Source organism: Crassostrea angulata, chromosome 9 (assembly GCF_025612915.1).
Source record: "Crassostrea angulata isolate pt1a10 chromosome 9, ASM2561291v2, whole genome shotgun sequence".
Classification (NCBI taxonomy): Eukaryota; Metazoa; Mollusca; class Bivalvia; order Ostreida; family Ostreidae; genus Magallana; species Magallana angulata.
The window spans coordinates 10,825,032-10,852,697 of NC_069119.1; the positions used below are offsets into that span (position 1 = coordinate 10,825,032).

The 27,666-nt window shown below is 32.3% G+C and overlaps 1 protein-coding gene across 1 annotated transcript in view; it reads left to right on the top strand.

Annotated features, from left to right (window-relative positions):
• The first annotated feature begins 865 nt into the window (after positions 1-865).
• LOC128163345 (uncharacterized) overlaps positions 866-27,666 on the top strand; it is a 114,583-nt gene continuing 87,782 nt past the window's right edge. Inside the window, exons 1-6 of the mRNA XM_052826917.1 lie at positions 866-931; positions 11,659-11,807; positions 12,042-12,243; positions 21,727-21,867; positions 22,938-23,159; positions 25,225-25,340. Of these exons, the coding sequence (XP_052682877.1) occupies positions 866-931; positions 11,659-11,807; positions 12,042-12,243; positions 21,727-21,867; positions 22,938-23,159; positions 25,225-25,340 (896 nt within the window). The remainder of the gene's footprint in view (positions 932-11,658; positions 11,808-12,041; positions 12,244-21,726; positions 21,868-22,937; positions 23,160-25,224; positions 25,341-27,666) is intronic.

A 27,666-nucleotide genomic window follows, 5' to 3' on the forward strand; every position in this document is an offset into this window, starting at 1 on the left:
AAAGTGCAAAATTCGTGTCCGGTCCATATCTTCCTTATTAAGAAGCATTGGATGTTATGACTTCACACAAAGATTGCTTATGACCAAAGGTTGTGCCATGACCTTGATCCAAGGTCAATTGAGGAAGTTAAAGGTCATTGTTTTAAAAAAAGCTAAATTCTGTCTGTGTCATGTCTTGCATAAATGGGAATATTAGAAGCTAAATTTTGACACAAAGCTTGCTTGTCTCAGGCCACATAAAACTTTTTTTGGATTATCATCCCCGTCTCTCTGAAAATGACCTGCCCCGATGAACTTTTTTTTTAGGAAAAAAAATGTGTGGAAAAAAAATTTGGGGAAAAAATCGGGCTCAGTATACCAATAATTCAAAATGTTTAAATATTAAATGCTGCTTGACATGTGAATTTCATTTGATTCGAGTCATGGATGGTAACGGAAGGATGCAAATGTCCTCATGCATTAACAGTTGAATTAGATAAAATGAAATTAAAGGATATAAATTGGTTTTTTTACTCCTATTAGCATTAACAGTTTTCAAAAATAGAGCATTTGTTATTTATAGAAATTGGACAGTGAAATAGATTCATCCACTATTTTCTATAATAGCAAAAATACACGGTTGTAATTTTTTTCTTAGCGGGGGTATCAATTGTGAGCTTGCTCACAGTACCTTTAATTTGATTTAGATTATGAAATTTATATTTATTACAAAATACCTGTGTATATAGATTAATTATATTTTGATTTTAGGTAATCAGAGTTTCATTTCAAGATAGATGCATTGAAAAAACTGGATGACCTTCGATCTCAAAGGAAAATAAGAAAATGATGTCTGAATATAAATCACATTCAATCTACTAAAAAAATGGAAGACTCAAGGGCAATGAGTTGTCCGATATCACCGGACAATGAAGATGCTTCAGAGCAAAAGGTAAGTCTTTTGCGATCGAAATAACATTCATCTTTTAAGAGACAAAACAGGGGAAAAAGACAACGTATACAAGTTAGCGATTGCTGTTAAATTTGCTGTAAGAACAAACAAATGGCGTCACATCAGGGTTTGGAGTGTAAATTAAGCAAAAAGGAATTCATATAAATAGATACATGTACATTTACACTTGCAAATGTTTTCCCTTACATAACATTGGTTGCACAATTCGCTGTTACGGATGCATTATCTAAGTCACTACTTTTTCTGCGTACTCAAACTAATCAACTGCCGGTAAAGCACAGCTATTATTATAATGAAAACCTAATTAAGGTATAAACAAAACACATTTTTATTTGTAGTTGTTACTGTAAATATAATTTTATTAATTCATTTTTACTATATATAACATCCATTGCGGGGAGAAATGATAAATGATAATAATTCAAGATTCACGTAAGATAATGTGGATCAACATGGTAAGAAAGTGTTCTTAAACATTGCAATCACAATTTGTCAAAGTATTTTACAGTCTGTTTATCCTAGTGGAAAATGTAAAATTCGTTGTGACCGTAAGGAATCTTAACTGCATAAACTATGAGTAACTACTCACGTTTGTCATTCTTTTTGCCATTTGTGTAAATGTCTGTAAATATGGAGGAAGACAACAAGTTATGAAAATCAGATAAGCCAGAAAAAGGTAAGAAAAAAGAGTAAAAAAGGTCTCAAACAAACCACTGGTGCAATTAATTTTACAATAGGTGCCATCGTCAATAAAAAGCTCCATTGTTTCGGAGAAAAGGCCGTCAAAGGTACAGCGAACCAGAAGCTTCGATCCTGAACCAATTACTACTGATGGTTTTGATGAACTTAAATCTTTTCAAGAAAGCTGTTAAAAATTCCAGCAACAATGATGAAAAAAGACGACATTAAAACATCGTAACGGACATTGTCTCGGAAATAGGGGGGGGGGGGGGTCTTAAGAATGAAATCATAACAGTGGTGATCACAGAGGTAAAGGATAAACTAACAAAAGAACTCTCAGCTACCGTTACTACACAGCTGAAGGACGAGTTTATCACAAAAGACATAAAAAATCCAAAATATTCGAGTCGCGCATGACAAAAATAGCCGACAGGTTAAATATCCATTTAAATAACATGAAAGGGAAATTTAACGAGCAGCTAGAATTACGAAATCTAAATGCCAACCTACAGCAATAAAAATCCTTGAACGTGACAGCATACACTCAGGCAAACCAAAATATGCAGTATTAAAAAAAATCAAGCCTAAAGGGTGGAAGGAAAAGGCACAGGAAGACTTGGGCACCGACTTGATAGCCATCATGAAACAAACTACAGGCGTAACCATAGAACCGAGTGATATCCTTGAAATACATCGTATCTCAGAAGAACAGGGAAGGATTAGCCCAGTAATTGCCAAACTCAGAAACAGTGATTCAAAAATTAAAATACACACCGTTCACAATTTGGCGTGAAAAACCATTTCAGCCGCTGTAGATTTTGACCAATCAATAAACGGGGCGTGTAGATTTCAATCTTACTGTTTCTATAGAGCTATGAATTAAATATAAGTTCCCGTAAAAAATAGAGGGAATAATACTCGGTAGATGTAAATATTTGACATACACTTCTTCCCTATTTCAGACCAGTGCGATACTTAGTGGTTCAGTAAAATTTGCCCAAACATCGGCCAGTTGTCACGATGATAGAAGTACGCTGAATTAAATCAATGTTTTACTTTGAACATCGTTTTAATTCCCTATAAAAACAAAATGTTAGAATGTCAGTTAAATTCCTACCGTTTAATTGTTTAAATCCTTCAAATTTGAACTTGTTGTTTTAATTCATTTCGACAATCAGAGATCCGGAAGAGACGTCCGTCAACATTTTTAAGTTCAGCATTGAAGAATCTCTCTGAGATTATTGGACAATGATTTTACAACCAAAATAACTTTATGACAAAGCAAATTGAAAACCAGATTTTTGAATGTTTTACATAAAAATGAAAACAAATAAACAAACGTCAACTATTTTCTTTGGGGTGGTTGAATTTTTACAGGGCTGACAAATTATACTAGCTTTCAGACCTGAGTGTCTAGGTATTTTCTTTAATGAGTTTAAAACACTGAAGTTAAGGCTGGTTATCTAAATTTGGCTAAAAGAAATGCGAAATTATATACAACAAGACTTAATGTTATAAATTGACATGAGTTGCCAATTTGGTTTTATAATTAGATTAACAGTTGTTTAAATCAATATTAACAACCGGAAAATTGATCGATAATTTCGAAGTTATTATCCTGCATAATGGCAAATAGATAAGTGACCAGATAACGGAAGATAACTCTCACTTATTATAAGTAGTCTGTTCTTTACATTGCGACCGGTTTACAGAAAAGACAATATCCGGATTGTATAAGATTTCCTTAACATAAAATGATAGGAAAATGTCAAGGAACTGAATAAATTCGCCAGATTGGACAGCATGCCGGTGTAATGAAGAATAATGACCCCCGTAGAATAATGACCGGGGGTCATTTTTCTACGTAGAAAAATGACCCCTTTGCCTGAAGAATAAGTGTCATTTTCATAAAAATGAGCACACTCCACATGAAGAAAAGTGACCCCCGTAGAATAATGACCCCCTTGTAGATGAAGTTTTTTCAGTATATTTTTTAGTATTTGTGAAATAGTCTTTACACTATTGCAATTTTTACGGCTGCAGTTTACAGAAAGTAACAGAAATTATAATTCATATTCAAATAAACTTACAGTGAAAGAAGGGGTATAGCTTAGAAAATAAAAATCCTTCCGTTATAACAAGACATTGACGTATTGCATCGGGGTATGGTTGTCATCTTCAAGGGGCATGGTCACGATTTTATTAAAAAAAAATAATTCTGATCTTAATGTTAACAATGCTTTAGTAAGGCATTTTTAATAGGCAACCAAAATTTGAGTGTCATTCGTTGAGTTATAAGCAAGTTACAGAGCTCGCAATTCTTTGCTATGTTAACAAAGCTTTTGTTTACATTTTGAATGTTGAAGGGAAAATTCTAATTTTAGACCTAATGAGTGTGTTAAACGTAAGGAACTGTTTATTTATGCTTGAAATAAATAAAAAGATAGACAAATCAGCTTGAAAAAGAGTTTTTACTGGTATATAATGTAAATCAACAACAGGGTACGAGCCTTGTTTACATGACAGAGAATTGTGAGCCCTGTATCTTGCTTATAACTTTACAACTGACCCTTAAATTTCATTTGATCAGTGGAAGCATTGTAAATAATGAAAACAGAAAAATAGAATTTGATCAAAATCGTAATGATGCCCCTTTAATAATTACATTTACATATATCTATGGTGTTCCGATAGGGCCACTCCGACCTTAGGGCGAAGATGCAAAGTTGCAAAGGCGATAGTGCGAAGGCGAAGGAGCAAAAGTGCGAAGATGCGACGATGAAGCGCGAAGAAGTGATGCCTAAAGTGCGAAGGTGCGAAGGCGACGGAGCGATACTACTATCGCTCCTTCCCAACTTCGCACTCTGGCCTTCGCATCTTCGCACTTTCGCCTTCGCCTTTTTTGATTGCATTCAGCAAGTCTCGGTCGATTACATATAATAAAATGCAGGCACCGTATTCGCCAAGGTTTTTCGATTAATCCGGGCTATTATTGGTACGCATGCGCTAGGCCACCGCGCTTACTATGAATGTTTATAAATATTTTAATGTGTACATGTGACATATATGTTTACCAGTGCTGGCTATGCCTAATCATTATATACTCCACACAAAATTTAATGTCCACCATAATGTGTACAATTGTCATACGCACTTCCAGACTCCTGACATTTACCAGCCGTCTGTTTACCGTGGACCAAACACAGTAACATTCTAATTTCATTATGACACTCCTTGCTCATGCATGGATCTGGAGGGGGTAGAGTGGGTCCGTCCCCTGGAAAAATTTAATATTAATAATTACACGCAGTAAAAGGGGAGACGGGGTCCGGACCTTATCCCCCTGGATGATTTAATTTTATTAATTTTATAAAAATAAAATTTCGAAAAATGCCTTGGAACACTTAAACGATAGAGAGCTCCGCAATTATAAAACATAGGTAATCACAGATTACAAAGCTCACCGAGACGAGGCATCACATTTATGAGGCATCACCTTTATGAGACCACCTTTATCATATTATATGAAAACCATCCTTTATGATCGAGAATATTCATGGATTATATTTTGACACATTATCGCATATCATCTGTTAAAAAGTTGAATGATTATCATATGATCATATGTTAACCAATACAATAATATAAAATTAAAAATTGCATCCTATCATACTTACAATATAAATCATATAGTACCATAAAATACCGTCCAAAAATTGTGAGATATGATATTGTAACGTATAATATGACATTGTATTGTGTTATACATAATTGTATTTGATCAAATAATGCAATATCATAAAACATAATACAATATAGTATTATATTAAACAATATCATATTGCAATAATACATCATAACATTGAAACATGTATTATTATATTGTATAATATAGTATGATATTGTATTGTATGATACTGTATTGTATTTGATACATAATATTACATGTATTATATGATACAATATAATTTGATACAACATTGTATCATATCAAATGATACAATATCATGTGATAAAATAAAATATTATATAATACAATTATATTATACATATTGCATCATATGATACAATAATATATATACCAACATCATAAAATACTATTTCATGTGTTATGATAATATATCATATAAACTAATATCATATTATACATTATGGTATTATACGACATTTTATAATATTACAATATCATATATACTATTTCATTTGATATAATCCAATATTACAGAAACCAATATCATATTATACAGTATTGTATAATATAATATCATAGAATATACAATATCATATCATAGGATGCAATATTGTATATTGCGATATCATATGTGATATTATCATGTGATTATATCATGAATTAATAAAACAATATAATATTATACAATATTGAATCATAATATACAAAACTATTCAGAACAATATCATGATACAATATCATATCATAAGATATAAAAAAAATGACGTATCATATAGCGTTTTACAATATAACATATGGTATTATATTGTGTTCTAATAAACAATAGTGTTTCATATCATTCAATACTATATCATAGGAATCATGTTATATCATTTTACAACAACGACATCTATACATCAAGCAGGTTTGAGTGAGGTAGGATATTTCTTTAGCATCCTTGATAATGGAGATCAGGCTCTGCATCTGAAGCAACCTCTGCGTTTCATTAATAATATAGTTAAATCAACTATGCAAGCTATCATCTATAAAACATGTGACCTGTTCCGAAAAACTAAACCTCATCAAGCATCATAAACCTATGGCTAAGATTCAGCATTTAAGCCTGTCAGGTTCATCAGTATCATAAGACGCACCATCCATGCAAGTTTGGTGAAGTTATGACCAGCAATTAAAACCTTTACCTCCTCAAGCATCCCAAACCTATGGCTCTGATTCGGCATCCTTGCCTGTCAGGTGCATCTGTATCATAAGACTCACCATCCATTCAGGTTAGGTGAAGTTAGCAAGTTTGGTGAAGATAGGACAAGTAATAGCTTAGATACTGGACCTGCAACAAAAACTTTAACCAGCTCCAGACGCCGACGCCGGGAGTATAGCATAAGCTCCCCTTGACTTCGTTTCAGTGAGCTAAAAAGGCGAAAGTGTGAAGATTCGAAGGCGATAGTAGTATCACTTCTTCGTCTTCGCAACTTAGCATTTTCGTCTTCGCATCTTCGCACTTCGCCGTCGCATCTTTTATATTCTTCATATTGTTCATGAATTATACTTGCATTGAGGATTTCCATTATTACAAACTGCTGGGTTTTCAAGTGCATCACGCGGAATTAATGATGAAACCAAAATTATGAAAAGTTTACTCCACTGTTAGGTATTATAACCAAGTTGAAGTTAGTAGGCACTGACAGCAGCCATTACGCCAGTAGAGGTTAACGGCCAATAAGGAAAATTGTCAAAGTATTGAGAGTACTCGTACAGAAAATAAATTTTACTTTATCGTCGAAATACTTTAGTAAGTTTAGTTAATATCAAGATGATTAATGCATCAATAGTTTGTATGAGCATTGGTAACTTGTGATACAATAAAGATCGTGTGATCAAAATCAAGGGGGATATAAACCCCTAACACGGGCCCTTACCTCTTATCAACGCTTTTAGAAACAGTCTTTTCTTATTATAATCGATCAGTGTTTATTATGTATTGATTTACTATAGTCAGGTACTCTTCACACATTTGCTTTAAAAGAATAAAGTCTGTTCCTGATCACAAATACAACATTACAACAAATGTTTAGAATATTGATGTTCATGTATTACGTAGAAGAAAACAAAACTAACGCAAAATGATTTTTGAAAAATCGCTTTCCTCAAGAAATGTAAATAGAGAAGAATTTATATTCCCACGTTACCTGCCCCCTTAGCCTTTTTCCATTAGTATATTTATGCATGTATCATTCTAAGATTGACAATTAATTCACAAATGAATATTGCTTAATATATTACATATGTATTACAACAATTATTCTTTCATGATTATTGTTCGTTAATTATCACACAATATCCTCATTGTGTATGAATCTCTCTTTATTTGCGTCATTTCCCGCCTTATGAGAAAAGTGACGTAACTGTTAACAATCAACTTGTGGCAATGTAGGAGTGTTTTGTGTGTGCCTGCTACGGATATGAAAAACAAAGTTGAACAGAGTGAACAATTAAGTAATTTCAAAGTCATATCTTAGATACGGTGTAACCAATTTCTATTCTATTTACGGGGGGGGGGGGGGTCATTTTTCTATGGGGGTCAATTTTCTTCATGTTTAACATGAAGAAATATACCCCTGGATCTTTTTTCTTCAGAAAATTCCAATTATTCTTCAGCTAGGGGGGTCATTATTCTACGTCGAAAAATGACCCCCGGTCATTATTCTACGGGGGTATTATTCTTCATTACACCGGAATGCATAACATCAGGATTCAAAAGATTGTACTGTACAAGACAAGTTTTCATTATAAGGTAGTTTTAATCATCGGGATCGGAAACATTTAAGAGCTACACTGGAGGTAACATTTTTTGAGTTAAATAATAATATGTTTAAGGAGTACAAAGTCCTTTTTATTGTACACTTTTTATTACAAGGATATTTCAAACATCGAGTATGGGATCGGAAACTTCGGTGGTACTTTTTGTCAATCTTAAAAGTTCTTCATATTATCCTTTTACGTTTACCCAATCTATTTGTCATTTACATTCTATATGTAATTATTTTTCATCTACATTCACTTATAACCTAAATCGCGAATAAGAAATTTATATTTTAAGTAGTTTTGAAATTCTACAAATTATTCAAAAATGCACATTACCAAGAAGCTGCATCCCTGTATACCATGGGCTCCATAACTTAGTTTGTCTAACGACTTTTAAAAAACGCAGTGGTTATATTGGAAGAAAGTTTAATTTGATTAAAATACAGATATCTACATTAGCCACGGTGCTTTGTGCTGTTGTTTAGATCTGTGATTTAATTGATTAGCCACGTATGTACATCTTTTATTTCACATTCCTTAAAGTCAAGATCTCGTAAATGACTCCATGGTGTCTTTTTGGTGGTGAAATTATTATGACAGTACAACTGATTTGGTGATTTGTTTCCCGTACTGTACGACTTTAAAGGAATTATATAGATTCAAAATGAAACATTTCTTGAAATTATATATCAAATCATTTAATTCAACAATATTTTTAAGAGGAGTTAAAGTGCTTGGTTAATTATGTTTTTGAAAAGACTGTGAGCATTCTAGACATACCGCTAATTCATTAGTCAACAATAAACAGAACTCCGAAATCTTTAATTACTTTTTTCATTCATATTTCATTGAAAATAACATTTGCAAGACATGACTATTGTGTTAACCAAAGACTGAAACCCGTTACATGTTAGCAAACGAATCTATTATTATGAAGCAGCATTGAAATAATTTATATCTTGAATTTCATTAACCCTTTAGGCAGCTTTCATTTACTAGATCTTGACATTTTAAAGTGTGGTCTCCCATAAGCAATCACAAAATCAATCGTCTGGTAGTGATTCTAAATTAACTGAATATAAAGGATTTTTTGTTTGCTGATTTACCCACTTGACAATAAAGATATTCAAAACAGTTTTGTGACATATTTCTTTTTAAATTTTACAATTAACAGTCTGAAAGTAGTAAACAATTATTCCAAAATCATGGTGATGTATAAACCAGAATTACTTTACTCTAATTGTTAGAAAGCACAGTGTACAGAAAGAAATGCAAAATTTAAATGTTATGTATATCGACAGCCTATTTCTACACACACATGAAATATAATTCCATTGTGACTTTTCTATCCATGACAATTTCATTTCAGAGCAATGGTAACGGCAATAAACAGTAATGTTATATATGAAACATGAATTGTAATAATATAGGAAAGCTGTGAATTGCAAACCGTTTTCTCTTTTTTTGGAACAATATTTGTTTGGCTATTCGTCGACCTTAAACTGGTCAATACTATCTTAGGCCGATCCCGAATCGACATAATCAACAGATAGTAATAATTTCGTTTCAGTATTTTTCATGAAAATGAAAAACCAAAAGTATGATTATGAACTATATTCTGCATATCTGTACCATAGAACTGAAATCGCTTCATATCTTGAAAACTACATAAAGAATTATCTGGACAAATTAGCACCATGTATGCTATATTTCAGGGTAAATATTAAGTTCAAAAACTGTCATTGTACCAAACATACAAGTAATATACAAATATTGCAAATATGCACAATGGGACTGCAAAAGAAAAAAAAGGTATCTTAAAAACCGTAGGAGGAGTTATCCGGACAATTGGGATACCCTATAAGCAACATTTTGTTAACAAGGAGTTCAACAGCTGGCATTTTTCCTTGTTTGATAAAAATCAAAATCCAAGTACGCTGTAACATGAACATTTTGATATTTTAACAACTGATTTTCAAATTGAAAAACATTTTTTTTTTCTTAAAAACTGTAGGAGGAATTATTCAGACAAATAAAGTACCTTATCTTTAATATTATTCAATTTAATTTTAAGAGCTGGCATTTTTCGCATTAACTTAAAATCAAAATAAATGACTATACTCAAATTTGATATATGCATACATGTAAGAAGTGATCTTGAATAAACAATCATTACTTGAAAACTGTAGGAGGAATAAGTTAGATCACGGAACACTATATTCGCAATAAATAATTAAGTTCTACATCTGTTTTGTTTTCTTTATTCAAAAGTCAAAAACCAGATTCCAAGTCAAATGTACATCTCTGATATATATACAATAATCTGCAAAACTGAACTTTATTTTTAAAGTTGTTATACTAACAGAAGGGTTACATTATTGCAATTCAAAATGACTAAGTTTGACAGCTGGCAGATTTGCATATATATCTTATGTAATATATTGCCCAAATATTACAGAAAGTATTTTTTATGTAAAGTATCAAAAATCAAAATCCAATTAATATGCATACTTTAAAGGTATTTACAATTGGTCTGCAATACTGGTACACGTTAGGCAGCTGTCCGTCTGCCATGTTAAAAACCGGATTGATCCTACATAAACTCCAGTTTATCTATCTATCTATCTATCTATCTATCTATCTATCTATCTATCTATCTATCTATCTATCTATCTATCTATCTATCTATCTATCTATCTATCTCTATTTGTCTGCTTTAATCAAGGTTCATCATAAGCGCAAAACTTTTACAAAACAGTTCAGATACATGTTATAGTAAAAATAACGTAGTATTTATGATGAGTAAAAATAGAAAAAAAATCATTATTTCATTAAAAACTGCTTTACATTTTACAGTTTTGTATCGTTAGAGATTGCGTCTGCAACGCTTTATGATAAACATTTTGTATCATTAGCAGTAGAGAATGTTGAAATTTGCTTGTTTTATTAACGCCAAGGCTGCTGAACATTTGTTACGCCTAATGATACAATTGTATCATGATACCAAATATATCGTTAGCCGTTGGCTATGTCAACTGTTAATGCAATAATTTACTATAGTATAACATTCAGCGTTGCAATTGAAACGCTTTATAACGGCTGAATGATATTGATATCATAAAGCAGCGTCGTAAAGTAATCATGAACGGTTTTTAACAAAGGCAGTCTGGCATCTCATAACATAGCCGCTGGCCCACTGACCGAATCAATGGCCCACGTAAATGATGGTGCATTTAAAACAAATAAGGGTCAACACAGGATAACAAATTTAACATGCAAAACACAACATCAAAATTAATTGTGACACACAAAAAGTTTTTATTTCGATTTCTTGTTTACACAAAAAACATGCAAAATAAGATAATTCTGTATTTTTTTCTCTATTTTTTATGTAGAAAAATTTGCTAACAATAAACCAAAACTATTTAATGTCTACTTAGAAGCACTGTTTTATGACAAAAATGCGATACTTTTACTGTGTTGCATGTCAATACAATTTGTACTGTAAATAAAACGCATTGTGTTTAAACAGGAGACCATTGACGCCATGGGGAAATTGTTAGAACATGATGCTGAAAAAAGAAAAAGTGTATTAGATATCTACGACTCTGTTGTATCGATGTTTGAAATGGAGAACTTTGAGAAAAATCTCCGTAAGGAGCTGGCAACAAAATACGGAGAGTACAATAAAATAGTTGCGAGCAATATGAACCATTTAAGAAGAAAGCATTGTCCAATCGTAGTTGCTGGTAAGGCGACAAATTAATTAGTTTGATCGTTTGACTTTTGTTCAAATTCTATTGCTTGATTTTCAATCATTGTTCAATCATTTTTCAAAGGAGAGACAAGTTCCGGAAAGTCATCTTTGCTAAACCTTATCATTGGGGAAAAGGTGCTACCTGAACATTTACTGAGTTCCACAGGCTGTATTTGCCAAATATTCAACAGTGTCGAAAAGAGAGCAATTGCAATAAAGGAAAAAGGGTTTCCGACTACTATAACAGAGGTCACAGATAAGAAGTTAATGGAATACGTTTGCGTCGAAAGATTTGGTCAAAATAGGCAATCATCATGTTCTAAGAGAGTGGATATCTTCTGGCCTATACCAATGCTGAAGGTAAAACAACTTTATGTTTCCAACTTTCGTTACCTGTGTTTTGTGCGTGTATATTTTACTCTTGATGTGGCGGTACTCATTTGAAACGCCGATATCAACTTTTACAAATAAATATGAATTTTTATTATATAAACGATACGATAGGACTCAAGGATGATAAAATAGATTTAGCACACGATATAACAAGGAACACACACACAAAAATAGGTTATTTATGTAGCCCAAGATCTGCTGCATCGTAACAAAATCTGTTTAAAATTAACTAACAATATCATTATGAAATTATTACAACAATGCTCGATTTTCTGAAACTGCTAAAATATCAAACCAATAACTTATTGTATAACTTACGATGTACGGTTTAAAAATTGTAGGTGTGTTTAACAAACTTTAGAAACTTTCAGGGGCGATAACTGCTAGAAGGGGGCCTGGGGCACCTTTGGTATGAATAGTATAGATTGGAGAAGGCCCTAAATGTACTGAATACATTACTAAAAGTTTGAAGTCTCTACCTCTAACGATTTATAAGAATTACCGATTAAACGCAGTTTGTACAATAGTGACAATAACTCTGTTATTATTTAAAGGAAGGAGTCAAGGGGCTATATTTTAAAATGTCTTAAGATGTCCTACAGCATCCATTAAAATCTTTTTCTCTACCACCCTTAACGGAAGAGATCTAAAAACACAGGATGAATGATTATATTTAAGTTCTCCTTAATTATAGCTTAAAGGTGCTTAAAGGTAGCTTAAAGATTATCTTTAAGTTACCTTCTAGCAACTTTTAAGGACAACTTATAGGTCCTTAATGTCCAAACTTCTTTAAGCCACCTTTAAGCTACCTTTGAGCCACCTTTAAGCCATTAAAAAATATTTTAATTCAATATTGTGCGTAATTTACCAACAAAATGTATTAACTTTATGATAGAAAAGGTATTTAAAACGGGTTTGTTCTAGAAAATAAAATGAATAAGAAATCAAAACGCCTAAGACGAGGATTGAACCCGGGACCCATTGATTAACAGCATCACCTCTCACCGTCTGCTCCACGGCAACTTATATATTTAGGTGGTTTTTATATAACATATATTAGTGGATATTGAATCAATGTATTGAATGTGTATTTTTTACTTGAACAGATTTTGACTTCCATTCAGTTTGTAACAATCAATTATATCTAATTTATAAATTACACGGATGCATGTATTTAGAATTAATTACGGAACTTGGTCTTCAGTGAAAAAGAAATATATCAATATATTATATAAATATTTAATTGTATACATGATTTTTACACTATCAATTCTATAACAAACAATATTTCCAATTACCGGTGACGATTTTACTGCATGTGGCAATTGTAAACGATGTATACAGTCATATACTTGTACATACAATTGTCTGATGTACCAGGCCGGGTATGTGACAATTTTACCCTTAAACATATACTTAAATAATTTTTAAAACCCAATTTATGATCACCGGTACAGTAATTAAAGAGCCTCTAGATTTTACTCTTACATACATGTATCTTTAATTTGTAGACGTAACATTTTTAAAACCCAGAGTTAGGAAAAAATACTTTGAAAATGAATTACAAATGTAAATAAACTTTTATTCACTAGACGTATACAGGTACATTCTAAGATTCCAACACCTTTAGAAAACCTGACGTGCACCTGGGCACACGACGCACTTGTTGTGTATGTCTTGTATATTATGTGTTAGTTCCAGGGGTTTGCTTAAGTTGGACAAACAATAGACTCTAATTAGATATACACCAACGTGCACCTGGGCACACGACAAAGATGTTGTGTATATCTTGTATATTATGTGTTAGTTCCAGGGGTTTTCTTAAGTAGGACAAACAAGAGAGAGAGAGAGAGAGAGAGAGAGAGAGAGAGAGAGAGATTTATTTATTTTACCGATCGATTTATAATAGGAAACAAACTTTAATATAATTTCATGCACAGATTAAGATACAGAGTATAAGCTCAGCTTAAAGGTGACTTAAAGATGGCTTTAAAATTGTATATCCTTTAAGCCATCTTTACGTCATCTTTAAGCCACCTTAAAGAACTTGCTTAAAGAATGCTTTTCGCCCTGTGAAGCTCATTAATTAAGAGATTTCCAAATGACCTTGACCTTTGACCTTTATGTCATTTTGATTGGCCACGGTAGATATTCCCATTCACAGTAGTCCGTAATCTGTATGACAAATAGTAAAAAAGTTGGAAGTGATTTTATAGAAATTTAAATACTTTCAGGGGCAATAACTTCTATGAGGGGGCCTCAGACCTTTTCGGTATGAATGAATTGAAAAATCCTTTAAGTGTACTGAAGACATAGGTAAAAGTTCCAAATTTTTATCTCCTATGGTTTCAGAGGAGTAGTGATAACAAGCATTTCGTATGATAAGGGCAATAACTCTGTACTTTTTTTTAAAATGTCTTAAGATTTCCTAATGTATCCATGAAAAACGAATTTTCTACCCCCTTAAACAAAATAGATCTAAAAACTCTTTAATTGATGGATTTCCAAATGACCTTTACCTTAGACCTTTAGGTTATTTTGATTGGCCAAGGTAGACGCTTCGAATTCCACCCCAAGTGGTTTGAAGTCAAAACAAAAAGTGAGAAGTTAGAAGTGGTTTTATGGAAATTTAATTACTTTCAGGGGCAATAACTACTAGAAGGGGGCCTCAGACCTTTTCGGTATGAATAGAAAGAAGAGCCCTCTAAATTTACTGAAGACATTGGTAAAATTTCCAAGTTTCTATCTCTTATGGTTTCAGAGGACTAGCGATAACAAGCTTTTTATACATAAGAACAATAACATTGTAAGTTCTGGGAGTTATTAAGTAAAGGTTCATTTGGCACCATAACTTTTTATGCTGAATAACATGAAGAAAAAATTGTTTCAATATCTCTAGAAATAAAAAAGCTGTCCCTGGAAAAAAAGAGAAAAAAAACAAAAATAATATACTATTAGGCTAATTGTTCTCGAACAATTAGAGGTCTTCCCACCTTAATGTTTTTTTATGACTTGTTAAATTGCTCAATGAGGTATACAATTTTTTTTTATACCTATGATATATGTTGTACTATAAAATGGAAAAACCACAAAGCCATACAATGATTTCAAAGAGATTTTTTTTTTTATTTCAAGCCAATTTTAAAGAATTCCATGTTGTATACATCCTAAACATTTATTAAATTACTTAATTTGTTTCCCCACTTACTCTGAACAAAACTGAGCCAGTGAATATTCTTTACACAAAAAAGCAGTAAACCTAACAATAGAAGAGAGTGTTCTAGAGGCTAGCTGTCTTGGTAGAAAATGAATGGGTTGACTGTAAAAAGAAGTTCCACATGAGTAACCACAGGACTTGATGTGATACCTGGCTGACCCAGTTAAATACCCTATTGCACAATCCAGCAAGCTATTGAAACAATCACTATGATAATATGAAAATTCATTATTTAATATATTTCCAAATAACAATGACCTTTGACCTTTATGTCATTTTGTGTGGTGAAGGTAGTCGATTCTATTCCAAGTGGTCCGAGGTCTCTATGATAGATAGTAAAAAAAAGTTTGAAGTGATTTTATTGAAGTTTCAATACTTTCAGGGGCAATAACTACTAGAACGGGGCCTCAACCTTTTGAGTATGAATAAATTGAAGAATCTTTTCGGTGTTAAAAAACGGTGACGACTTGAACAACCAAACTTTGTGGGATGATAGACCTATGTATGTACATGTGTTAACACTATTTTGTTTTATCTGGCGTAACTTCCGGTCGTCACAGGAAGTACACCCAATTTAGATATTTTAAAAATATTTTGGTTATTTAGCATTGAAGTAACATTTTAGCTATAGAAATACAAAAAAGTCATCTACACATGGTAAAAAAAAGATCTACTTCCGGTGAGAAATCTCAAATATCTCAGGTAGCCTTCTTTTTTAAAAACAAAGTACCCATAAGGAACTGTGATAGATCAAGACTTATATAGATAATGGACATTGATTGAACATGTGTTTAACGGGTTTCATTGGGTCCTACGGCACTTCCGGTTAATACTTGAAATGTTCAAAAGCAATAGAACTTTTTTTAAAACTTTAAACTTTTCGAAAAACACTTACTCAATGTGATGAACAGTAACGTACGTAGGTAAATGAACTAACATATCTACTTTCCGTTTTTTAAATCACTTCCGTTTGTTCGTTTCCGGTCCCTAGATAAAAACCTTTTTTCAACTAGGTATTATAACTAACGAAAACTTGATCATCCAAACTTTGAGGAAAGACAAAATATACATGTATCCATTTTCTGTTAAAAAGATAACTGGATTTTTTGTGCAGATTAATACATGAGGAACGGAAGACCTTTTTGTTGCTATAGCAACAAGAGTCTAGTTTTAAAATATTTTTGTAATTTTAGATTTCTGATAAAGTTGACATTAAAATTAAACAAGAAAAACAAATTTCTGCCTACAAGATTTTACTTTTAACAGAGAAAAAATACATTTTTATAATGCTAAAATATGCTTTAGTTTATGTTTATCTGGCATCTCTAAAAGTGTGATGAGATGTATATTTTTTCTAGCAATTGATGACATTTAAGTCTATTAAATCGAAATCAGTTCGGTTTTTCAACTTTCCTCAGAGAATTTTACGAGTATGGAGCTACCTTAACAACATTATTTTGAGCAACTTTTGTTCTACATTGCTTTTCAAAATAATTCTCCTGTTTCAGATATTAATGATCAAAGTTTTGAATTTTTGCCCCTAAACCCCTTAATTACGTAATATATGACTTACGTAGGGTACTGTATAGGGTACCAGCTGTACAATGAAGATGTTTCCTTGTATAATTAATAACAAATTATTTTTCGGTAAGAAGTTATTGTAAGAAGACTTTAGAGCCCTCTTTGCCCCTAATATCAGGGGCCAGCCCCTTTTTCCCGATACCAAATGAAACGTCTTGTAAATATAAACATATTTTGATAAAAGGTTTGAAATCGGTTGACAAAGTTGTAAAACAAATACCCTAAAAGCTCTACATAGTGTTTTTTTGTGAATTTATAGCATATAGCGAGCATTGGCGTAACAAAAGGGGATTCCGATGGTTAAATCCCTCCCCCTTTCTCTGGAACATGATTATTTTTAACTTGAAATGCTCAGCTAAAGGTATTTTTTCATCTTTAATCTAAATATTATAATTTTCAAACATGAAAATTTTTGAAATCGTTTATTAAAAAGATTTTCGAATAACCTATATCCACGAAGTTTAGAAATGTGTACTTTAGTAACCATTACATATTAATGGGCCTTCTGTATTACGGTTTTCTCGACAATCACGATTTAATAAATGATTAGAGGCTAATGTAAATATAAACAAAAAATGCTATTTTATTCATACGATACATGAAAGTGCATGGCTGCAATTAAAAACGAATCGTCAATGCTAGCTATATTCATACCCGTATGATGAAACACACACACATCATCGAAATTCTGTTGCAAGAACACTGCTGCATGATGTGGGGCACTCATTTAAGCGTAAGAAATCACATCATTTACATGTACCTACGAAAGCGTATTAGTGCCACATATGCAATTCACATTTCTTTTAATTTTCCACACTTTAATCTGTAAATTTTACACTTTTATGTGTAAATTTTACATTTTAATCTGTACAATTTACACTTATATCTGTAAAAATCACACATTAATCTGTAAAATACTATGTAAACACCATATAGCTGTTTTAATTAAATGCCCAGCATGTCTTTGATCTTGCTTAGATAAACATTGCAATCGACAAATGAGTTCTCATTAACAGTATTCAGTTTTCAAAAAAGTGAAACAGTTATGATTAAATTCTCTTAGACAAAATGTATCAGTGTCACATGGCAAAAATATGTTTAACGCAAAGGGCTGTTTACAATGCAAGCCGTTTCCCTCGTCTCTTTGAATCAGATTAAAATTTTCAAAAAATTGAGAAAATTGATAATTTAAAGGACTAAAAACTAGAGACCGACACTAACTTATCTGGCGGCCAGCCGGCCACAACATAATTATATGGCGGCCGCAAAATAAAATGTAAAATTATCTGTAGCAATGTTTTGGGGTTTTGAATTTTTGTTAACTTTTATGCAAATACACAGTCATCAAACCTGCTAATTGTATATATCACGTCAACTTTTAGTAGTTTAAAGCATCAATTTTATTTATTTGTATACAGTACAATTTTATTTCATCAAGTTTTTGTAGTACGTACACAACTCAAATTACTGCACGTACCTATACTTAATCAAGGTTCAGACAAAATGATACATAATGTATATTCTTTGAATGACCAGTTACTCAAAACTATTTGTTATTTTTATTGTAAAATCATCAAAGAAAGTGTGGAAAAAAGCCGAGGCATAAACCACTTATATTTATTTGAAAAACCCACGTTTTTTCTTTCTTTCTTTTAAATACCAATGTGTATTGATGTCACTGTATTTAAGAAAAAGTTTGAAATATTTACCATTTAAAATATTTCAGTCAATAATGCTTCGATCAAACCATCGGAAATGATGAATACTCTCCAATGTATGTGTATATGAGGGCCAAATTTACAGGATAGTGTGTAATTTGAACACTTTCAAGTGTAAATTTTACAGATTAAAGTGTATATGTTACACTTTTAAACGTATATTTTACACATTAAAATGTGAATTTTACAGATTAAAGTGTAAAAATTACAGATTAAAGTGTGAATTTTATAGAGTACAGTGTGAATTTTACAGATAAGAGTGTACAATTCACAGATTAAAGTGTGAATTCTACAGTTTAAAGTGTAAATTTTACACTTTAAAGTGTGAATTTTATACTTAAAAATGTGCATTTTACAGATTAAAGTGTTAATTTTACAGGTTAAAGTGTTAATTTTACACTTTAAAGTGTAAATTTTACAGATTAATGTGTAAAATTTACAGATTAAGGTGTGAATTTACTTTGGCTTATTCTGGTTGATCTTGTTTTTATTCATATACATATTTAAAAAGGGCTAGTGAATTTGGGGTTAAATCATGTAAAACTTTAAAACATGAATAATTGTTCTGTACTCAGAGTAATTATCTGCAAGAGGCATCCAATTTAATTGTTGTGGCATTTCTGATGTAGATAAGTAAAAGTGTTTGTTTAAAATCACTCCAGCGACTCGCTTTTGAAGTTTACATAGTTTGTCAAGACCATTTTTGTTCTTCATGTTTCCCCAGACAGTACAACAGTAATTAAATGGGGAAAACAAGTGTTTAAAAAAATTTCAATTTTGGAGGGACAGGTACTTCCAACTATGAAGTTTTCGTCTGGGTTCGTTTTGACGGTAGGAATTCCTTGATAAGTTTCTCCATATTCTTTGGGCTGGCGTGCGTCTGATTTTGCCTCGTTGATTTGTTGACCAACGCGGTTTTGCACAACCTTATATGCTTTCCAATCGCCGTCGGATTTGGATTTTAGAGCTTTCCGGTGTAAAAAGTCACGCTGTCGCATCTCCGATAATTTTCTGTCATCGATCCACTTTTCGGACCAATCAGCGGTCTTGATTTTGATCGACCAATCAGTGCTTCTGTAGCTCAACATTGAAACAAAAGTAAAAGTAAAAACAAACAACATACGGAAAAGTCTTAATGTTTTAACATCAAGCATTTTTGATACTAAAATCTAAGAAAACTGATATTTGAAGTAGAAACAAAAATGTATCATTACAAAAGAACAGACAGGTTGATGGTCACGTATTTCGTTGCGTCGGGAAGAAGGAACGGGGGGGGGGGGGGGTCAAATTGCCTTTTACGTAATGAAACATCACGCGATTTAAGTTGATCTTAATATGTAATAATGGGAATTTTAATTGAGACTGTCTTGGAATCAAACTTTGATTCCAAAATATTTATTCAATAATATTTTTTCTCTTCACAATAACAAATATACAAAATTATAAAAGCAATTCATTATAACTGACAGTCTTGAAGTTGTGCTGAATGTGTACAATTTAATGTCTTATTTTTGGTAAAGCTTTAAAACATTTTAATTTTTTTTTTTTTGGATAAAACAAAAAAAATGTGGTAAACTTCTGGCTTTTGATGAGTTTTCCAGAAATTTGTCACTAGTGGCGAAGAATCATAATTGAGTGTCTGGTAAACTACTGGCAAAATAATAGAGGTTTACGAGCCGTTTAGCACTACTGGCAATATACGGGTAAACTAATCAGCTTGTCGAAAATTTGCGGCAAGTTTGTTGCAAATTTGCTGCAAACAATTCCTTTTGGTAAAGGAAAGTATTATATTATAATAATAATATAATAATAATATTATATATTATAAATCCCTTCTGGGATTCCTTTAAAGAATTTTTCCACATGGTGAACAAAATAAAGCTATATGTGGATATTTATAACTGTGTACTCTTTGAAGCAACAAAAGTGTATGAATGTTTTTGTGTTGAGTGTAATTTTGTACTAATTTTAGCCTACTGGGGAGTAGTTAGGGTATATCTTAAATAGGAAGATATATCCATCATCGATCGTTTTACAACAAATATTTATGGTCATCTTCTTTAAGATGATATAACTGTAAATGTCATTTTCAAAGTGCCGTTTGTACTTTTTTTAAATTTCATATATGCATGGTTTTCTCGTAAACTCCCTCTTTATCTTACAATAAAAAATCTATTCAAAATGCTTTATGACGTTTACTTGTGCTAAATACGCTGTATTCAAGCCCGGCCATAAGCTAGGGTAAATATAAACTGATTGTAAATCCTTCAATATGATATTGATTCATAATGCTAGGCAATATGATACGATATAGATTTTTTAAAAATACTTAGTTATTATAAATATTCAATTATAAAAAACAATTGTAACATGAAAATAACTGACTTCTAGGTCGATTTTTTTATCTGCAAAATGATAAAAAAAATGTATACAGCAAGGAGGGGGGGGGGGTATTTTCGAAGTAGAAAATTGACCACGGTCATTATTCTGCAATCATTATTCTGTGGGGGTAATTATTCTTTTAAAACAATGTAAACAATAAAATTATGCGATCATTGCAGAAAAAATTAACATAACCCGCAATATTTTTTTTCCTGCAATGTCGTTACCTTTATACTTGCAAGAATCACAAAAAGAAGCAATTCATTGTTTAAATGAATCTTTTCTTTCCGTACAGTATATCTAACTATGTAGTTCACACTTATCTAAGAGAATGACACATATAACAAGATAACTGTGTTTGATTTATTGAATTTAATTTATAAAAGTAACGAAAATAGGAATATATATTGATACAGTTTCCATTGTAGACGCTTCTGTTGCATTGTATTTTTTTTTTTCTTTTAGAAAATCCCATGTTATTTTTAAAATTTGACTACATGTATATTTAGAAAATGTCATTTTAAATCTGTAATGGCCTTTTATTTTTTTTAGGAACATGCTATAATTATAGACACCCCCGGTGTGGGAGATAGTGACGAAATGACAACAACACTTCTGGACTATCTGACAGAGGCAGTGGCATTTATTTATGTCATTAATACACCAAATGCCGGAGGGGTCCAAGACGACAGGGTAATAACGAATTTATTGCTTGTTGGGGACACTTGCTTACGAGTTAGGTGTACTTTATGAAAATATTACATGTATTTAAGATATTAACATGCTACTATAATACACACTTTCCATTTGTAATCCCTGCATTTGTATTTCCGTTTTCTGAAATATCACGGCTGACATGTTAAAAGTAAAAGTCAAGACCGGGGAACACATACTCTTAATATTACATGTATTGTTAAGTGCTTAAATCCCAAAAACTTCAATTCAGCATCCTCAATCGGCTGTTTTCTTCATTGCCCTATACTCTTTTACCACATTCTTGGCCAGAAATTTGGGAGAAAAATTTATCTGGTGTTTTTAACTTCAAACGCCAGCAATCCATTCTACTTAAGGAGACCGCATATTTCTATTGTGTTGGTAGAATAATGCAATGGTTGTCAAGAGGTCAATTTTTTTTTAAACAGAGCAATATTATGTTGGAAACTAACTATTAAACATGACCATTTAGATGATATATGAATTTTCACTGAATACCGCTTGTGTTTAATAACAGATTAGATATAAACATGAAATGTCGTGACTGATTCAAAAATAGAAAATATTTTTAACCAATTTAACGTTTCTTATAGAATATAAAATTTCGAAGATCCTTTAACGAGGGCGTCCAGACCTTATTGACATAGTTTCTGCTTGATTAAACAGGAAAACACTGTGTGAGAAATTTCAATCCTCGCAATGATAATGAGATCCAGTTCCTTACTTAATGGTCTCAATGCTTGGTATTTTTAGTGTCAGCTAATTTTGTGGGGCTATATATTAGGTGTTGGCAAAACTCTTCAGTTTTGTGGTATTGACTAAAAAATAATCTATCAATTAAAAAATAAGGAAGGAAAAAAAATAAAAAAAATAAACACAAATTTTAAAAAATGTCAATTACTTCATTCGACCATTAATCATTATTATGTAGATAACTTTTCACAGTTTGTATTTATCTTCTTTTCTGTTGAATTTTCAAAAGTTATAATAAATCATCTATATTATTATGGTTTTTTGTGTGTGTGCAAGTCTTGTTGTATTGTTTGCAGCTTGGAAAAATATTAAGAAAACAGCGTGATTTGGAAGAGAAAGGAAATTTAAAACAATTTGATCCGGGTTGCGCCATTTTTGTCTGCAACAAATGGGACCAGGTCTCTGAAAAAGAAGAACAAGATGTGTGGCTTAACATTGCAGAAAAACTAAAGGCAATTTGGCCAACGAGGGAAGATCAAAACATCGAGGCACAGATGTTTAAAATGTCCGTTAAAACGGTAAATTGATCAAACTGATATCTTGTTTATACGTGCAATGACGTGAATTCATAGATACCTATTAATTCCATTTAATTACAACAACCGCAATATTATTAGTATTTCTCATTTTCTGTCGTAATGGTTATCGCTTGACCACTGCTCAAATAGAGTGAGAGCTCATACTTTATTCTTTATTTACTGCATAAAGCTAGTTCATGCATCTTAACATATACGTTTAACATTATACGCACGTGTTTGTAGAGGCGGTAGAAGGGGAAAATACAGCTAGGAAACTGTAAGGGAATATTCAATGAAACCCAATTCAATAACGACTGAAATCCAGTCTCACTTATTATGATATTACAAAATTTTTCGTTAAGAACCTTTCCCTGAGTTGTAAAGTTCTGACAAAATAAACTGTTGATAGTGCGACGACGGCAAAACTTTGAAAATGGACTGGGCTTCAACTTTCGGAATTTCCACACGTTATTATACTATTGGGTTTACTGATTAAACTAGAGTCACGGGGATTAAAAAAAGACATAACGTTAGGCATTCTGCAAGCACTGCACGCGGTTTGATGTTCAGGCGAAGTAAGGCAGCTCTACTGTGCGATATGTTTAGCATATTTTTGGCAAATAATAGAAATGAAAACATTTCTTTTTTATTGAATGTTGTTTTGTTTATTTTTTTTTTCGGTGAGTTGATTTTAAATCCTCAATGCAGTCACCTCTAACGTAATTGACGTGGACTTGCGTTATCGTCAAAGTATGAATCAGCAACATTTTTTTTTAATTGAGAAGACTGTTTCTATAAGTTATTACAAGCATAACATTCGTTCAATTTATGTTTGAATTACATATTTTAAAAAAAATGTCATTAAAATTGAGTGGAAATGAAATTTCCCAGCCGTTTTAAAAATAGCATCTGAATTAAAAAGAAAATCAATTCTAAAAATCATTGACACAACTTGGGGCATGGCACATTTATCAAATATAGTTGTTTGAAAACAGATTGAGCAAGCCATTGTTCAACCTAAGGTAAGGTATGCGGATTGCATTTCTATCTTAATTTTAGGACATATACAAACCATTTTGTTCGCTATTTTTTTTCCCTTAAAAAAATCAAATGGATTTGAAAGAGATTTAGACGTTACGTCACAATAAAAATATGTAAGTTATTTTCCTGTAAATGCAAACCTAGCTTATCTTAAGTTTATTTTCGGAAGTGGTGGCGGAAGGGGCACCTAAACAGGCTAGTATTTCTGTGTGGGTGACAAAAATTTATTCCTGCAGATTAGATGTTCAGTAATCAAATATGACGGAAATTACTTCATATTTTTTAAATATTTGAATTTTGCGTTTGTCTTTTGCTAAAAAGAAATATATCAAACCAGGGGTAAAATCTTAAATATTAATCAAAATTTTCCAGAGATATCCCCTTTAGATAATCTGTAACAACGGAGACCCAATTAGCAATATTCAACATGGGTTCACCATTAATCTTACAAAAACAACTACCCCAAAAAGTTTCATCACTATGATGTGGATGCTTTGATTGAAAGCAACCGACAGTTACTGTAATTCTTACTAAAGCGTTCACCGGTATATCAACTTGCTTGGTCACGTGATTAACAAAGTTCACATCTCGGTGAACTTTTTAGCTTGCTGTTTATTACTCATATTTATATCTGAAAAAGGCAAATTCTTCAGGATTGTTAAAATCACCGAGGATTGTTAAAATCACCGAGGTTTTATGTTTAAGTAATCAAAGCGACAGGCAATAAGCGCGTGCTATGATCTTGTGACGTCATGAAAAAGTTCATACAGAATTCAACGTTTTTCGCTTATTCTACTGCAGTATGGGTTCATAAAAAGAAACATGTTTGCGAATGTAAATAGCAAAATTGAACGTTATCGTTATTTTATAGGTTCAAATAAAGAAGCATCTTTTCAAATGTAAATATTTGGAAAAGATATGCCGGCCAAATACTTTTATGAATTCATGTCTGCTGTTAATCATCATCACTATTATCTAAAAATGTTTTTTGTTGTTTTAATCAAAATATGGTTTAATTCTTAAGGAATTGGAAAGATCCGAAAAAGGCCTGGAATGCACCGAGAAGTTAAAGTCGCTCATTTCTGGAATGGACAGGCTCGTCAGCGCCTGTTTAGAGAGACGCGTCACCAAACACATATAGTAAGAAACATTCGGTAAACAAGGATTTCTTTTGAAGGAATGACCAGGATGTGACAGTATTTGTCAGCATAAACTGTTTTTATGTTATGCAAAAGTACAACATGCTTTTAGTAGGAAATAATCGCGCTTTTTTGTTGCTTTTTGAAATAACAAGGAAAGAATTAACTAAAAGTTTATTAGGCGGTACTTCCATACGAAAATCTTTCGCATACAGGCATAAAGAAAAGCCAATTTTTTTTGTTTTTTTTTGGGGGGGGGGTTATCTTTGAAGCCATATATCTAAAATTTAACATCACTGACCCCCAAGGTTTATCATGTTAAAATGATACCGAATACATATCTAATTTTTATAAAATTCTTTATATTCAACAAATTTCCATTTCAAACAATTTGTAACTATTATAGAAATTGTGTATTTTAAGTGCAAAAAGGTCTCACAAAAATTAATGCAGCTTCGTACAAAATCTATTTGTAATTCCTCTATTCAGTGTGACAAATATGCATAATTAGAAACAATATTTGCTTAATCAAAAATACTGACAACAAATCTTAATCAGGCTGAAATTGCATTTTACAGGTGCAAAAAGGTCAAATTAAATTGGCCATAGCTCAGAGAGATGAACACTGCCCCCCTTTGTGTTCAGATTTTATTGATATTCTTCTCAAGGAAATCTTGATACAAGAACATTCAGGAGTGGGATACCTTAACAATGCCTTACTAAAGTATTGTAAACATTAAAATCGGCAAAAAAATGATTAAAACCGTGGACATGCCCCTATAGGTAGACTGGACTTTTCCGTGGCCCCATCCTCACTAATATGAAGGCCAATCTACAGGGTGAAAGTCAGCCCCCTGAAAGATATTCCCATTATAACTGTATTGTAAAAGAGGTTTATACGTGGGTACTAAATACGCGTTTGTGCTATTTGTTTTACTCTTAAACTGCACTTTTTTCAGTCTTACGTGCGGAGGAATCTTACGCAAGGGGTTTTTACGCAGTTTTAAGCTTATCGCGTAACTAGTGTAAAATTCTATAGAGCGTTAATAACCCCTTTTACAGTATTAAACGGAATTTCCTGTACATGTATCACCAGGCTAGCTGAGCCTTTTACTGGTCGTGAAAACAGGGTCGACTGAGGCCCCAATCCCAGCAAATATGAAAGCCCACATATGGAATACAGCTGGGTGTAAGCCAGTCCATCGAAAGATATTCCCATTATAACAGTATTATACGAATCAAATTTTTCAAATATTCACAAAACTTTTTTAAACTCTTTACGTTCGTATGAACCCAATTCCTTTTCAAGGTCGAATAGATTTTCCCGAGCCCAATTTTCATCGACAATGAAGGCCCAAATTTGGGATACAGGGTGAAAGCCAGCACCATTTATAACTGTATTATACGAAAGTTCCTACACTTACTAGGCTAGCTAAGTAACTGGTCGTGAGAACCAAATTGCTTTTAAAGGTTGACTGCACTTTCCTGGCGCCATATTCCCCAAACAAATATAATAACCCAAATATTGAATTCAGGGTGTTACATGTAACTAGCCCCTTGAAAGATATTCCCATTATAACTTTTTTATACGAAATTTCCTACTTTCACAAGGTTAAGGCTAGCTAAGTTGTTACTGGTCGTGAAAACCTTATTTTTTTGAGGGTCCACTAACTTTCCTGGAGGCCCATCCCCTACCAAATTTAAAGGCCAAAATATGGGATACAGGGTGAAAGCCGTGTTGCAACTACTATTGAAACAAGAGGCCCATGGGGCCACATCGCTCACCTGAGCAACATTGGGCGTTCAAAAGATATTGTGCCATATGGCCCTCGGTAGAATAACAAAAAATAAATATTGTAAGGTATTCCAGTTTTACTCTTATTTTTGCATACACGTAATCTTTGACATTGTATCTTCATGAAATACTGTTTTTACACAGAATACGAAAATCCTATGCATGATATAAAACTAAATATTTGGTAGGGGTACACTGTTCTATAACTTCTAATTCCCGGTATTTTCGTTCTGCCCCCCCCCCCCCCCCAACAGTCCCCCACTTAATAAAGCGATCAAAATATATGAGAGCATATAGGTACATTTTCTTCCTCAACTACTTACTAGTTATTGTATTTTTTAAAAAATATAATAGTTATTGTATTTAATCAAAAAAATCCTACATGTATATATGTGAAGAAGAAAATTGAACCGAAATGCGCTCAATTTCTCAAATTAAAAATATTCAACAATTGAATTTGTCTTCTCCATTATAATTAAATGACTGTGGTTTACCTCGCGTAAACTCGTGAATTTTATAACTGTACTCACAC